Below are 15,359 nucleotides of genomic sequence, written 5' to 3'. Positions count from 1 at the left end.
AGGGCCCAGAGTGACCTAGACAAATTGGAGGATTGGGCCAAAAGAAATCTGATGAGGTTCAACAAGGACAAATGCAGTGTCCTGCACTTAGGATGGAAGAATCCCATGCACTGCTACAGGCTGGGGACTGACTGGCTAAGCAGCAGTTCTGCAGGAAAGGACCTGGGGATTACAGTGGATGAGAAGCTTGCTATGAGTCAACAGTGTGACCTTGTTGCCAAGAAGGCTAACGGCATAGTGGGCTGCATTAGTAGGCGCATTGCCAGCAGATCAAGGGAAGGGATTATTCCCCTCTATTCGGCACTGGTGAGGCCACATCTGGAGTACTTTGTCCAGTTTTGGGCCCCCCACTACAGAAAGGATATGGACAAAGTGGAGAGAGTCCAGCGGAGGGCAACAAAAATGATTAGGGGGCTGGGGTACATGACTTATGAGAGGAGAGGCCGAGGGAACTGGGCTTATTTAGTCTGCAGAAAAGAAGAGTGAGGGGGGATTTGATAGCAGCCTTCAACTACTTGAAGGGGGATTCCAAAGAGGATGGAGCTCGGCTGTTCTCAGTGGTGGCAGATGACAGAACAAGGAGCAATGGTCTCTAGTTGCAGTGGGAGAGGTCTAGGTTGGATATTAGGAAACACTATTTCATTAGGAGGGTGGTGAAGCACTGGAATGGGTTACCTAGGGAGGTGGTGGAATCTCCATCCTTAGAGCTTTTTAAGACCCGGTTTGACAAAACCCCGGCTGGGATGATTTAGTTGGGGTTGGTCCTGCTTTGAGCAGGGGATTGGACTAGATGACCTCCTGAGGTCTCTTCCAACTCTAATCTTCTAGGATTCTACAGTAGTAGTTATGAACCCAGAGTTACGATCTGACCGGTCAACCACACACCTCATTTGGAATTGGAAATATGTGATCAGGCAGCAGCAGAGACGAAAAAAACAAAACAAATATAGTACAGTACTGTGTTAGATGTAAATGACTAAAAAAAATGAAGGGAAAGTTTAAAAAAGATTTGACAAGGTAAGGAAACTTTCTGCGCTTGTTTCATTTAAATTAAGATGGTTAAAAGCAGCATTTTTCTTCTGCGTAGTGAAGTTTTAACGCTGTATTAAGTCAACATTCATTTGTAAACTTTTAACATATCTCAAATTAACTCCTTTCTTGCAGAGGAGACAGAAGTGAGGTTTGAGGAGAGATTTGCCTGAGGAGAAGGGGGTGGCTTCACAGGATAGCATGGGGAAGGCAGGGCAACACTGAAAAAAGGTACCCAGACATGTATGGGAGAACTGAAAGGACACTGAGGCTGGCATCAGTTTGTGGAGTGGAGGGTGGAACTGGAGGCTGGAGCAGAGCTGTGCAACCCCATCTCCACTCTGGCCTCCCTAAGCACCGTGGGACTACACTGGTTCTCTGCTGCATTTAGGTGTTTCCATGCCCCTAAAGGAGGCAGTGCAGGATCTGCTCCTTATGACATAGCCACATACTACAGGGTCTGTGTTTTCAGTTTATTTTCTTATACTGTTCCAATTAAAGGAAAATCAGAAAAAGATTTGCTCCTTAGACTTTACTGCATTAACATCCAAATGCCACTAACTCTACTGGATTTGGCCACCTCTATGCTGAACACAGGTGATTTTACCTGAAGGTCTCTGGGCCTAAAGCATCTGCCAAATATATGACAAACCCCTTCTCCCCCCCCCCCCCCCCCCCCAATACATGTGAAACAGACCAATTAGGGTGGTGGTGTAAAATCAACCAATCCCAACACAAAATATTAGAATGGATATTTTATTTAACTAAATTCTTGAAACAATCTGAATAATTTTACTGAACTCTTGTACTTTTAGAGATAATTTTTATATACACAGTCAGATGAAATATTCCTCACAGCTAGAACATGACTGAGAAATTACAGCTTTCTTAGAAAGCACACAAGGCACCAAGCATTGTAACCAAAGCTACGTGGCTGGCTCTTCCTAGCTGATGATTGATCATGTTCTGTACATGGTTATTATACGGCTGATTTTGTGGTGTGATGTTTCAGTGTTACATAGATTGCTGCCTCTTATCCAGGCACTTCTCAATATCGTCAAGCACCTGTTCAGCTGCCTTTGGAATCCGAGTCCCAGGACCAAATACACTGGAGACACCAGAGTCATAGAGGAAATCATAATCCTGTTCAGAGAGAGATTTAAATAGTTAAATACTGGAACATGAACTATACCCTTACAGCAGGGGTTCTCAAAGTGGGGGTCTGGACCACCTCACAAGGTTCTTACATGGGGGGCCGCGAGCTGTCAGCCTCCACCCCAAACCCCGCTTTGCCTCCAGCATTTATAATGGTGTTAAATATATAAAAAGTGTTTTTAATTTATAAGGAGGGGTTGCACTCAGAGGTTTTCTATGTGAAAGGAGTCACCAGTACAAAAGTTTGAGACCCACTGCCTTACAGCATCTATGAGTAATTCTCCAAGGGCACTAAGATTGAAGGCTTGCAACTGTTCCCAGAAAGAGGAAGCAATGGCAGAATAAAAGCTCAAACATACAAAATAAATTCGGAACAATGTAAGGGTTCTGTCAATTTAACGTCAGATTCCCTGACATTTTCAAAGGGACACGGAAAGCAGCTCTGATATTCTCTCACTTCTCCATCTAAACTGGTGTGCGGTGTAGCAGTGTAAGGTTAACAGAAGGTTATGTTTCACCCAAGAGCTGGCTGCATTTAATTATTATTTTGATAATTATTTAATATGGAAATTATCATTCATCTTCTGTGATAGCACCCAATCTATGTTAAGAGTTTCCCAAATGCTTAAGCACAGTCCCTACTCCAACGAGTTCACAATCTAAGAACAAAGGAGTGAGAGAAATCGGGAAAGAGAACAACAATATGTAATTTATATACTGGGCAACTTCATTCATTCCAGGCAGCATAGAAGAGGACCCTAAAGGGACTTAAATGGAAAGGGGCTTAGAGGAGCTCAGGCAGGTTCTACCAGAGGGCTTTGTGGCAGAACGCATGGAAGTGATTGTGTGGAAATCTGAAAAATGATGACCAAGCCTGGGAGCACTGGTGGAGTGGAGGGATGGCCAACACCAACCCTGCCAAGGGAGGATAAGTAGAGACAGCCACTAAGACTATGGGCTGTGTATCTGTGTTAGTGCAGCGCCTCACACAATGGGGTCCTGGTCTGTGACCGGGGTTCCTAGGTGCTACACACAATTCAAATAATAATGTATTCTAAGGCAGGATCTGGCCGTTAATTTGCAAAGTGCTTTGCATTCCTTTGGGGAGAAAGGCACTACAAACAAAATATTCTTCTTCTGAAGATTCCCCTCTACTCTTGAAGTAACAGGCTGAATACATCATTCTTGCTTCTACTTGTAGTACACGCAGTTTTGGAAAGAGACTCTTGCTTCTCCACCATGGCGTCTGGCTTATATATGAGTGAAGTACTGCTGCTTAGGAGGACTAAAGAATAGACCCATCTGGTGGAAACATTTGCACTTGGCAGTACAGCAGCATCTGCTCCTACATGAATCAGTCACGGAAAATGGAAACTACCATACACGGTTCATTTAACACCTGTGTCTGGTACGTGTAATTGTGGTGAACCTTTATTTTTTCTGAGCAGAACAAAGTTCCAAATCCCCCGGGGAGAACTGAGTTGGGAGCATCTCTCAAATATATAGTAAGCCCAGTTGCCTGATTTACAAAGTGCAACAGCTTTCAGCGCTGAACTGAATAATTCTAATTTTTATAAATTGGGAAACAATTGAAGAGTCCTTATGAGAACAACCCCATGCTGCTAGTTTTTTTCTGAACAAAAGCAGCTTAATGCTTTATCCTGCCAGAAGCTTTGCATGTTAAGCCAGAACAGTTATGTATGACAGCCCAGGGCTTAACTTGCATGAAAATGGACATCAGCAACCTCTTTCTGTGACTAGCATGAAACTTGAAACTGACCCTAACTGACTATTGTGTAGGAAAGCCTTCAGCATTGTAACTCCCCAATGATGTTAAGAGTGCATAGCAAATAGCCAACAAACCAGGGCAGGCTGAAACTGAGTGTTCTTATAACTGTAAGTTATATTTGTTCTGGAAACAGATACTGAGCAATACCTGAGGGGGGATGACACCTCCACACATGACAAGAATGTCAGGACGGCCAAGTGCGTTCAGCTCTTTGATGAGTTCAGGAACAAGAGTTTTATGACCTGCAGCTAATGTGCTCACCCCCACACAATGCACATCAGCATCTACAGCCTGCTGGGCCACTTCACGGGGTGTCTAAAGAGAGAAATTAAACAGCAAACAGCAATTAGTGCTAAAGTGACTGCTGAACAAGAACTGCAGGGACAAAAGCTGCATTCAAAATACATTTTAAGGGACAGGTTCGATTAAATAATACCTGGAAGAGTGGACCTATGTCCACATCAAAGCCAATGTCTGCAAATCCTGTAGCGATAACCTTAGCTCCTCTATCATGGCCATCTTGACCCATCTTGGCAACAAGAAGACGAGGTCTGCGCCCTTCACGCTCCATGAACTTGTTTACTCTATTTAAAAAATACATTTTATTCTTCTAAGTCACTATCCCGCATTAAAAGAGTCTAAAAAAAAGACAGGCTACTAGTGGCAACTCCTGCACCTTATGCTACACTAGCAACCAACTCGTGGTTGGTTCATGAAGCATGCTCACCATTTTAGTATTTCACTTTGAATGGACAATGACAGGTTCCCTTTATGAAGAGCTTTGAGTAATAAAATGTTGCTTAGTTTGCAGATTTGTTTTTTCATTCCCACCCCTGCTTTGCTGCTCTTAATGAAGCAAAAATCTTGTGTTATTTGGGGTGCTGATGTATAAAGCACGTCTAAGTTTAAGCATGAGTAGTTTCATTGACTTCAAAAGTGCCCGAGAACCACACACACAATATAGACCTCAGTCCTAGATATTACAAGCGAAATGGCCTATAAACATGACTTTGTCCATCTATTACCACTGCAGTCTCTAAAGCATAAGGACGCTAATCCTTTTACTCTGCTCCAATTATGTTACATGGGAATCATATTATTTCCACTAATAATGGTGTGACAGATTTAGAGCTGTTCTGTAAAAAATTATGAATACGGCTGTTTTTTTAGGCTATTTGCTACATGAATATATTGGTTTAGTTTAAGTGCGAGCTCCTGGGAAAAAAACAAGCAGGATGGGAAAGAATGGTTCAAGATAAGACATCCATCATCAATCACTTGACTGTTGTTAAGAGACAATGACAGAACAGGAAAAGGCCAGGAACACAGGAGAGCAAAAAAACTCAATCAGGTTTCCAAAGGAACACTCTCTCTCAAGAGAAGGGGGTATTTGCTCAAGGGAACCAGGCTGAGCCACAGGCACTCGCTGGGGTTTCTGAAGAAGTTAAGTCTGCCTCGGTTACCATCGTGGGATTCGTAACAGTTTAGGTAAGATAGACATGCACGTAGATTGCTTGTTGTTTTAAAATCCTGCCCTCTCTAATGCTCTGTTCCTTCTGCAAAACAATGACTTTGGTTTTAAGAAGGCTGCTTTGTCCGTGGGCACCGACCATCCAAGGGAAGAACTGCAGGAGCTTGAACTAAGACCTGCAGGGTAAGCACGGTGGATACATAGGGTACTGTAGTCCAGGGCTTGCTCTCAGAGTGGGAGAATTGTAAAATTCCACCCTCGGACAGGTATCATGCACTCAAGAGTCCATAAATGGGACAGAGGTGTCCCTATGCCTGTAACTATGACAGATGTATAATACTCATGTTGTTCATGTAAAGAAAAGATGAGCAGTAGGCAAGAGACATAAGAAGGTATGGGAAAAGTGTAACTGCATCTTGTTTAGAACATTCACTGAAAAACATGACACTACATGTAAATTAGTGCTTTTTGGGGGGGGGTCTTTAAAAAGAGATGCTTCCATCCAGCAGCAATAATACCTTGAAGTCATTCTGGAGATCACCAGCATGACCCAATCAGGAGTTTCCTTTTTAGGAATCTTGCAACTCTTAAGGTAAAGTGCAGGGTCTACAGCAGTTAAGAGTGAAGATCATCAATTAATATTACAGAAACACCTCAGTCACCTCACCTAAAATGCCAGCAACAAAGCCAGAAACTGGCAAAAGAGACAAATGGTGTCTGTTTCTCAAAGACGCGTACAATTCTGCTCTTGGTGATATGAATGTGCAACTCCCACTGAGTTCAACTAAAGTTGCATGAAAGTATCCAAAGGCAGAATCTGGTCCTATAACATTATAGACATTATTGAGAGTGAATGTAGCTGCAAGGACAACCTATAAAACCTGTTTTTCATGTTTAGTCATAAATATAAGTTCCTGAATTGTTTTGCAAATATGCTCAGAGTCCACTATTATGGAGCCTTCACAACATGTTGGCTCATTACACAGACTGCACCATCTTGTGCAGGGGTCTCAAACTCAAATGACCAAGAGGGCCACATGAGAGCCGAGGGCCGCATCACTGACACACACACCCTTGCTGCCCCCGGCCCTGCCCCCACTCCACCCCTTCCATGAGGCCCCACCTCTTCCCACCCCTTCCCCGCCCCCATTCCAACCCCTTCCCCGAAGTCCCCACCCCCTCCCTGCCCCCAGAGGGTGCATGAGGGATGTGGCAGGGGCTCGGGGCAGGGAACTGAGGTGTGGGATGCAGCAGGGGGCTCAGGGCAGGGAGTTGGGGCGCGGGGTGCAGGAGGGCTTCAGGCTCCGGGGTGGCAGCGGCGCATGCCGGGGCCGGGGCCGGGGCCAGGGCAGGCTGTCAGCCCCGGCCCCGTTCCACTCCACTCCGGGAAGTAGCTGGAACCATGGCCCTACGGCCCCTGGGGGAGAGGGACGCAGGGCTCCGCACGCTGCTTGCCGCTCCTCCAGGTACCTCCCCCGAAACTCCCATTGGCCGTGGTTCCCGTTCCTGGCCAATGGGAGCTGCGGGGGGGTGGGGTGGGGGGCGTGCCTGGAGGCCAGGGCAACACAGGGATGGAGCCCTCTGCTTCTTCCCCCCCCCCCCCCCCCCCCCCCGGCCGCAGGGATGTGATACTAGCCAGCGCGGGGCTTGAGGGGGGCAATCCCACACGTGTAGTTTGTCCACCCCTGGCCTGGAGGTAGGCCCAGGGGGGCGGGTGCAGGCCACGTGTTTGAGACCCCCTGATCTAGTGATTCTAGAGGATCACACATGCAACACAAATGTCTAACATTAACTATGAGGCCATTCCCTCCTTCTGAGCCAGCAGCAAACTCTCACCTATTGATAGCATGAAGAATTTCGTCACTCTCCCCAAACTCCTGGCGGTAAGCTCCGCTCACCATTCGGTCACTGGCTCTGTGCTCCCCAAACACCTTTTTCATTGCCTCGGTTATTTCTCCAACTGTACATCTAAAATACACAGAGTTAAAACGTTAGTATCATTAGGAGACTGAAATCAAAACAAGGCAGAAATCCCCAGCAACAGCCTGATGATTAGTCAGAAGAGCAAATTCAAACAAACTACGCTTTCCCTTTTACTCTACCAATGCTGGAAATTATAATTTCATTAGCACCATACAGTAATAGAACATGCAGTAGTACTTTGGAAATAAATTTCTGATCTACTGATGAGATGACTTGACTAAGAACTGCACATCCCAGTGACATGCAACTAGAATGGTCACAGATCAAACCCTTCATCAAGATAACTAAATGCCAGGAGTAGGGATTTCTTTTTATACAATCACTAACGTATTTGTGCTAGTATAGGAATTCTCGTCCTACCCAGCACCAAGAGGCTTCCTTGTAAAATAGCCTCAGACTCAAATCCTAAAATAAACTGCATGAGAAATATTGAAGAACACACACAAAAGTGGACTGGAATAAAAAAAGCCTTCACTGCAGTCAGTCACTAGTGGCCATCTGAGGAAAGAACATTCTGAGGTCTGAGTAAAATACGTTACACTTAATGTGCTCCGATTTTCCCCCTGTACTATATCTTACTTGGCTACTCTGACTTTCACCAGCGGTATATTTTACTGTCCTATACACTTTCTCCTAGATATTGCTCAATTGAGATGTAAGCCACAGGCAGAGCTGTTCAAACATGCAACTCTCCGATGCCTTCTATTTTATTCTGCTTTTTTCTTCAGTCTCCAAGATTGTGCATCTTTTCCATCATATTTTCCTTCTTGTTTTTCCAAATCTTCTGATTTCTCAATCAACAGCTGCTTTGCTTTGTATGAGGACAATTCAGAAACACAGTGCTGGTACAGAACAATGCTACTGTTAGTTTTTCTATATTATTAACAGCAACATTTATATTTGCTGCAGCATCTAAAAGCCACAATAAAGCTGGGCCCCATTGTGCTAGGTGCAGTAAAAACATAATAAAGGACAGTTCTAGCCCCCAGGGGTTACAATCTAGTATCTAGTGGATTCCACCTTTCTGTGAGAAATTAGTTTTCCCCCACCCAAATTTATACTACATAACCTGTGGTGATAGGACAATACTGTGCCCAAATTATCGTGGCACAGAAACCAATTGAAAGGGACTGACAGAAAGAAATAAGCTAATTAACAAGAGAAAGAAACTCCTCTTCAGAAGTTAAACAGCTCAGCTCTAACCACCACCTCAGCAGTGTTCTCTGACCCTGCTAGGACAAAGACTGAATACAGGTTTGCATAATGGTGTGAAGCAGGCGAGTGAGCAAGCTAACAATTATGTATTTCAATAATATATTCAGTGGCATATATTAGTATGCCGAGATGAAAAAAAGAGGAGGGAAACACCACACACACACGCATATGACTTGTTGCAAACTTAGTCAAAGTAGAAAATAGACATCAAGGACATTTCCAAAGCACATTAATTATAAATGCAAAAATAAAGACAATACCCCATTCAATTACACTTTCTTTCTGCCATCTGTGCTGTAATCTTCTCTCAATTCACCAATACAGAGATACCATTTGGCTGTAGTTAATCACATTTAATCCTTTTGGAACTTGCACTTTTTGTACTATTACATTTAGCAATGAGGAATGCTCTTACTCAAAATTGTTTTTGTGACCTAGTTAAAGAGTAAATACCCTCTAAGTCTTAAAACAAAAAATGTTAGAGGACAATCTGGATATCACTGCTTAATATCAGTTTCGACAGCTGTAACTTCTCCTCCATATGCTTTTACTAGGAGATAGTCAGAGATGGCCAAAATTCTAATGGGTATTATCTGTAATCCCAGCCCTATGCCTGGCATTAATATGTCCTGAAGATGACTTTCTGGTGTATTCACAGGAATCCTATAGTAAATCTCACGTAGATCTCTTGCCTCCAGCAAATCCTTGGCTATCTTTTGCTCTGTCCTTCCTACATTACTTTTAACTCATCTGTTGTATATTTGGTAGACTTAGCCATGTGGTTATAAATGGTAACTACTGAATACCACAGGCCCAAATTCAACTCTGCTGTAAACGGTCACAAATCCTACTTTGTGGACATAAATAGGACTTGTGTAGGACCTGAGCTGGCCCTCTGGACGGAGCTGAATATCACCCTTTATTGGCCTGTCTTCACTAGACAATTACACCAAGTTGGAACAAAACCTTACCTACCATGACAGTGGCCACAACTTTGCTGTTATTGTCAAGAGTGACAAATCATATTCAGCACTGTATCAGTTGGTCATGGGTGAAGCCTGGCTTCAGTAGGCAGCTAACTAATCCCAGTTAATCATACGTTTTCATGTTAGCCAAGGTGCACGTCTTTTATCTTATGGATACTGCAGGTAAACCTTTCAAAAGGGCCTAAGTGACTCAGGACCTTTATGCATTTTGGACAATTTTTTCAAGTGCTTAATTGGGACTTCTGAAAGCATGTTTACCCTGAAAATAAGGCTATTGTTATTTTTGTGAATTACATAGCCTATTTATAACCCATCCTAAAACTTTAAAATGCACTCTAAGAAAGTCAATAGTCTAAACTGTTTCCCTTTGTGCTGTTGTAATCCAGAGGTCCACTTAACCAGGAGATTTTCAATTATCTAAAATTCAAAAAAGAACCCTACAAAAAGTGGAAACTAGGTCAAATTACAAAGGATGAATATGAACAAATAACACAAGTATGTAGGGACAAAATTAGAAAGGGCAAGGCACAAAACGAGATCAAGCTCGTTAGAGCAGGGGTGGGCAAACTATGGCCCACGGGCCGCTTTCGGCCCATCAGACATTTTTATCCGGCCCTCGAGCTCCCGCTGGGAAGTTGGATCAGGGGCGCACCCCAGCCCCCAACTCACAATTCCCTTGATGAGCACCATCTTCCGGCACGCATAGCCACAGGGCGCAGGCACGACTTCACTGCACTGTTTCCAGGATCAAAACCCTGCCCCTATGTGGCAGTTTCCCCCCCGTCCCCACGCGGCAACACACTCAACCCCTTCCCAGTCTCCTATGGCCCCACCCTCGAGAGCCTCGAAACCGCCCAGGGGACGGACCCATCCCAGCTAGGGTGCTGTGGTAGTGCCTGGTACAGCTGCCTGTTGTCACTGCTGACAGGGCCCCTAGGAGTCACCGGTACTGCCCCTGTAGAATCCCCCCCTCGCCTCCCCCCACCTCGGTAACATCCCTTATAGAGCCACCCCATAGAGTCCCCCTACCCCACTGGGTATTCATGGCCCACCATACAATTTCCATACCCAGCTGCGGCCCTCAGGCCAAAAGGTTTGCCCACCCCTGAGCTACAGACAAAGAACAACAAGAAAACATTCTAGAAATACATTAGAAGCAAGAGGAAGACAAAGGACAGGGTATGCCTGTACTTGGGGGGGGAGAAAGAGAAATAACAGAAAATGTGGAAATGGCTGAGGTGTTTAATGACTACTTTGTTTCAGTTTTCATCAAGAAGGTAGGTGGTGATTGGACACCTAACATAGTGAATGCCAGTGAAAATGAGGTAGGATCAGAGGCTAAAATAGGGAAAGAACAAGTTAAAAATTACTTAAACAAGTTAGATATCTTCAAGTCACCAGGGCCTGATAAAGTGCATCCTAGAATACTCAAGGAGCTGACTGAGAAGATAAGAGCCATTAACAATTATCTTTGAAAAGTCATGAAAGACTGAAAAGATTCCAGAAGACTGGAAAATATAGTGCCCATCTATAAAAAGGGAAATAAGGACCAGTCAGCTTAACTTCTCTACTTGGAAAAATAATGGAGCAAATAATTAATCAATCAATTTGAAAACATCTAGAAGATAATGAGGTGATAAGTAACAGTCAGTATGGATTTGTTAAGAAGAAATCATGTCAAACCAACCTCAACCTGATAGCTTTCTTTGACAGGGTAACAAGTCTTGTGGATAAGGGGGAAGTGGTAGAGGTGGTATATCTTGACTTTAGTAAAGCTTTTGATACTGTCTCACATTACCTTCTCATAAACAACTAGGGAAACACAACCTAGATGGAGCTACTATAAAGTGGGTGCATAACTGGTTGAAAAACCGTTCCCAAAGAGTAGTTATCAGTGGTTCCCAATCATGCTGGAAGGGCATAACGAGTGGGATCAGTTCAATATCATCATCAATGATTTAGATATGGCATAGAGAGTACACTTATAAAGTCTGTGGACAATACCAAGCTGGAAGGAGTTGCAAGTGCTTTGGAAGATAGGATTAAAATTCAAAATGATCTGGATAAACTGGAGAAATGGTCTGAAGTAAATAGGATGAAATTCAATAAGGACAAATGCAAAGTACTCCACTTAGGAAGGAACAATCAGTTGCACACATACAAAATGGGGAATGACTGCCTAGGAAGGAGTACTGCAGAAAGGGTTCTGGGGATCATAGTGGACCACAAGCTAAAGGAGAGTCAAGAGTGTAACACTATTGCAAAAAAAGTGAACATCATTCTGGGCTGTATTAGCAGGAGTGTTGTAAGCAAGACACGAGAAGTAATTCTTCCGCTCTACTCCACACTGATTAGACACCAATTGGAGTACTGTGTCCGGTTCTGGGGGCTACATCTAAGGAAAGATGTGGACAAATTGGAGAAAGTCCACAGAAGAGCAACAGAAATGATTGAAGGTCTAGAAAACATGACCTATGAGGGAAGATTGAAAAAACTGGGTTTGTTTAGTCTGGAAAAGAGAAGACCAAGAGGGGATGTGATAGCAGTTTTCAAGTACATAAAAGGTTGTTACAAGGAGGAGGGAGAATTGTTCTTCTTAAACTCTGAGGATGGGACAAGAAGCAATGGACTTAAATTGAAGTCAGGGAGGTTTAAGCTGGACATTAGGAAAAAACTTGCTAACTGCCAGGGTGGTTAAGCACTGGAATAAATTGCCAAGGGAGGTTGTGGAATCTCCATCACTGGAGATTTTTAAGAGCAGGTTAGACAAACACCTGTCAGGGATGGTCTAGATAATACTTAGTCCTGCCATGAGTGCAGGGGACTGGACTACATGACCTCTTGAGGTCCCTTCCATTCCTATGATTCCATAATCAAAAGAACAAGAAACCTAATTCAAGCACACACTTGCATGGAAAATGCACCTTGCTGTAAAATGGAGCAAGGAATCTGAAGATAAATGTTACTAGAGGGATCTTCATCTAACCTCACAGCTTTCTTGAGAAGGAAAGAAACGTGTTATGCCACTATCAGCTATTGGCCAAGACAGTGCTTTTAAAGAGAAGTGAAAAAATTGATAATTTGTATCCTAAAATGCATTTAGGTCAGGCTGAAATCTACTGAGAGAATGTCTGGCTCTACAGATCTGGGTTCTGTTTTTGGATTGGTTGCTGATTCATCGCATGACTTTGGGCAAGTCACTTAATTTTTCAATAATGCAGTTTACCTTTCAGAAACATTACATCTATTTTATGTCATCAGAGCAATAAAACTGACAGCTTGATTTTCAGAGGGCCTGAGCACCAACAGTTCTTACTGAAATTAATGAGAGAAGTCAGTATGCACCTCTTCTATATATCAGGCTGTTAATGCTTGTATAGCATTTTGCAATCCTAAAAGGTGCTATAAAACTGAAAAATATTATTAAATTAATTAACAGGTCCCTGTGTCTGATCAGGAGCAGTTATTTTCTCTGAGGCATTAGAGGAAACATAAAACACAACAGAACCTCCAAGTCAATTTCATACATGTGCTGACAGATACTATAAATTAAGTACTTGTGGCTGTTTGGTAGCCCATTAGCCTCATAAATTTAGGTGTGCATTTCTGATCATACTCTGTGAGGCCAATGGATATAAACAGAATAGTTTTTAAACATCTGAATTTTCAAAATAAGTAAGTGTAGGGGTAAATTTTGATATGAAAGAAAGAGCTAGGATACCAGCTAATCAGGATTTCTTTCTGAATGCACTAACCGAACAATTTGCCATTAGATTGTCATTCTTAAATAGCTGCATAATTGGCTTAAAGCAGAACTAAGTGTAACAGATAGAAACCTGGGCATCATGGTTTCTGAGTAAGATGCATGGAAAACTAAAGTAGATTGGTGAAATCACAAAGGAACAAGATTACTGTAAACTAGATCTGTTAAATCTGGAGAAAGTGTGATTAATGACATGTGACAGACTACATCTAGCTGGTCTGATATCAGTTCATTTAAATAATTGGTCTTGTAGATTTAATATTTAAATTGGTAGGTTTCTATGATAATGAAATACTGCCCAAGTTTAGATCTGTTAGCTCCAGAAAATAAACTATTAACCCATAGCATGTAAGAAGTTGGTATATTTAAGAGTGACTGGAAGAAAGAATGAGCATTTACAAAGAACCTTTTCAAAAGATGAGAAGGAAGATGGGGAATAATTAATTCCATACTAAAGAGGTACATGAAGAGACAATGGCCTCACATTTGTACATTTCAGAGTTGGAAGAGAAATGTAATCATTTGACAGTGGTCTTACCAAGTGTTGTCCTCAGACCCTCAAATATAAAGCTGGTCTTTGGGAGAACAAAAGTATATGCTCTCTAAACTGAATGAGGATTGACCAACATGTTGTTCTGGGACATGTTTCACACCTCTCTAGGATACAGAACTAAGCCAAGCTTTGAACTGTGGGCCAGACAAGTTAAGTTTTTTGCTGAGCCATAGGCCTGGGCTACACTAGCGGGGTGGTTCGAACTAAGATACATAACTTCAGCTACGCTATTCATGTAGCTGAAGTCGAAGTATCTTAGTTCGACTTACCTGGCCGTCCTCACTTGACTGCCGCAGCTCCCCCATCGACTCTGCTTACTCCTCCTGCCGAGGTGGAGTACGGGCGTCAATTCACGGATTGATTTATTGCGTCCAGACGAGACGCGATAAATCAATCCCCTATACATCAAACACTACCCGCCAATCCGGCGGGTAGTATAGACGTACCCATAGATAATATTTTCAATACACTAACATATGGATATCGCTTCTGTAGCAACATCTTTGGCTATAGTTTAAAGCAGTTTTTGTCACTACCTTTATATTAGGCTTTTCTCTGTTATTGTAGTTTACCAATAAAGTCTGATTATACTTAAGAAATCTTTACTTGGCTTTAGACTTCTACTAACTGTGTATTTACTAATACATACTTCTGAGAGAAGCTATATCTGACCTCAGAGGAGACAGATGGAAGTAACCAGTGTCCTCACTATAAAGTCTGAGCAGGTTGTGATCAACCTCCAATTGTGAGGGCCCAGTTCGTAATGTGGGGAGAATCGAATGACCTGAATAATACCAGACACTGTTATAATGAACATGGGCTCCAATCCTACAATCAAGCGGGTGAAACCTCCACTCAGTCTTACACTGTTGAGTTAAAAACTACTGTTGTGTTAGGTTTTGTTGCTCAAACCATATTCCTAGTAGGTCTAGTTAGTTATTTTCAAACTATTTTTAAATTTCACACTAGCAGATCTCAGGTTTCAGAGTAGCAGCCGTGATAGTCTGTATCCGCAAAAAGAACAGGAGTACTTGTGGCACCTTAGAGACTAACAAATTTATTAGAGCATAAGCTTTCGTGGACTACAGCCCACTTCTTCGGATGCATATAGAGTGAAACATATATTGAGGAGATATATATACACACACACAGAGAGCATGAACAGGTGGGAGTTGTCTTACCAACTCTGAGAGGCCAATTAAGTAAGAGAAAAAAAACTTCTGAAGTGTCTGTACTGAGCTAGCTTGATTATCACTTCAAAAGTTTTTTTCTCTTACTTAATTGGCCTCTCAGAGTTGGTAAGACAACTCCCACCTGTTCATGCTCTCTGTATGTGTGTATATATATCTCCTCAATATATGTTTCACTCTATATGCATCCGAAGAAGTGGGCTGTAGTCCACGAAAGCTTATGCT

The 15,359-nt window shown here is 42.8% G+C and overlaps 1 protein-coding gene across 1 annotated transcript in view; it reads right to left on the bottom strand.

Annotated features, from left to right (window-relative positions):
• Positions 1-1,771: 1,771 nt before the first annotated feature.
• MMUT (methylmalonyl-CoA mutase) overlaps positions 1,772-15,359 on the bottom strand; it is a 38,934-nt gene continuing 25,346 nt past the window's right edge. The window contains exons 9-12 of the mRNA XM_065587506.1: positions 7,281-7,412; positions 4,410-4,557; positions 4,121-4,288; positions 1,772-2,172 (exon numbers count right to left, since the gene is read on the bottom strand). Of these exons, the coding sequence (XP_065443578.1) occupies positions 2,044-2,172; positions 4,121-4,288; positions 4,410-4,557; positions 7,281-7,412 (577 nt within the window). The 3' untranslated portion in view covers positions 1,772-2,043. The remainder of the gene's footprint in view (positions 2,173-4,120; positions 4,289-4,409; positions 4,558-7,280; positions 7,413-15,359) is intronic.

This window comes from Chrysemys picta, chromosome 3, assembly GCF_011386835.1.
Source record: "Chrysemys picta bellii isolate R12L10 chromosome 3, ASM1138683v2, whole genome shotgun sequence".
Lineage (NCBI taxonomy): Eukaryota > Metazoa > Chordata > Testudines > Emydidae > Chrysemys > Chrysemys picta.
The sequence above is the reverse complement of the archived record's forward strand: the minus strand, read 5'-3'. Positions and strand labels throughout refer to the sequence as shown.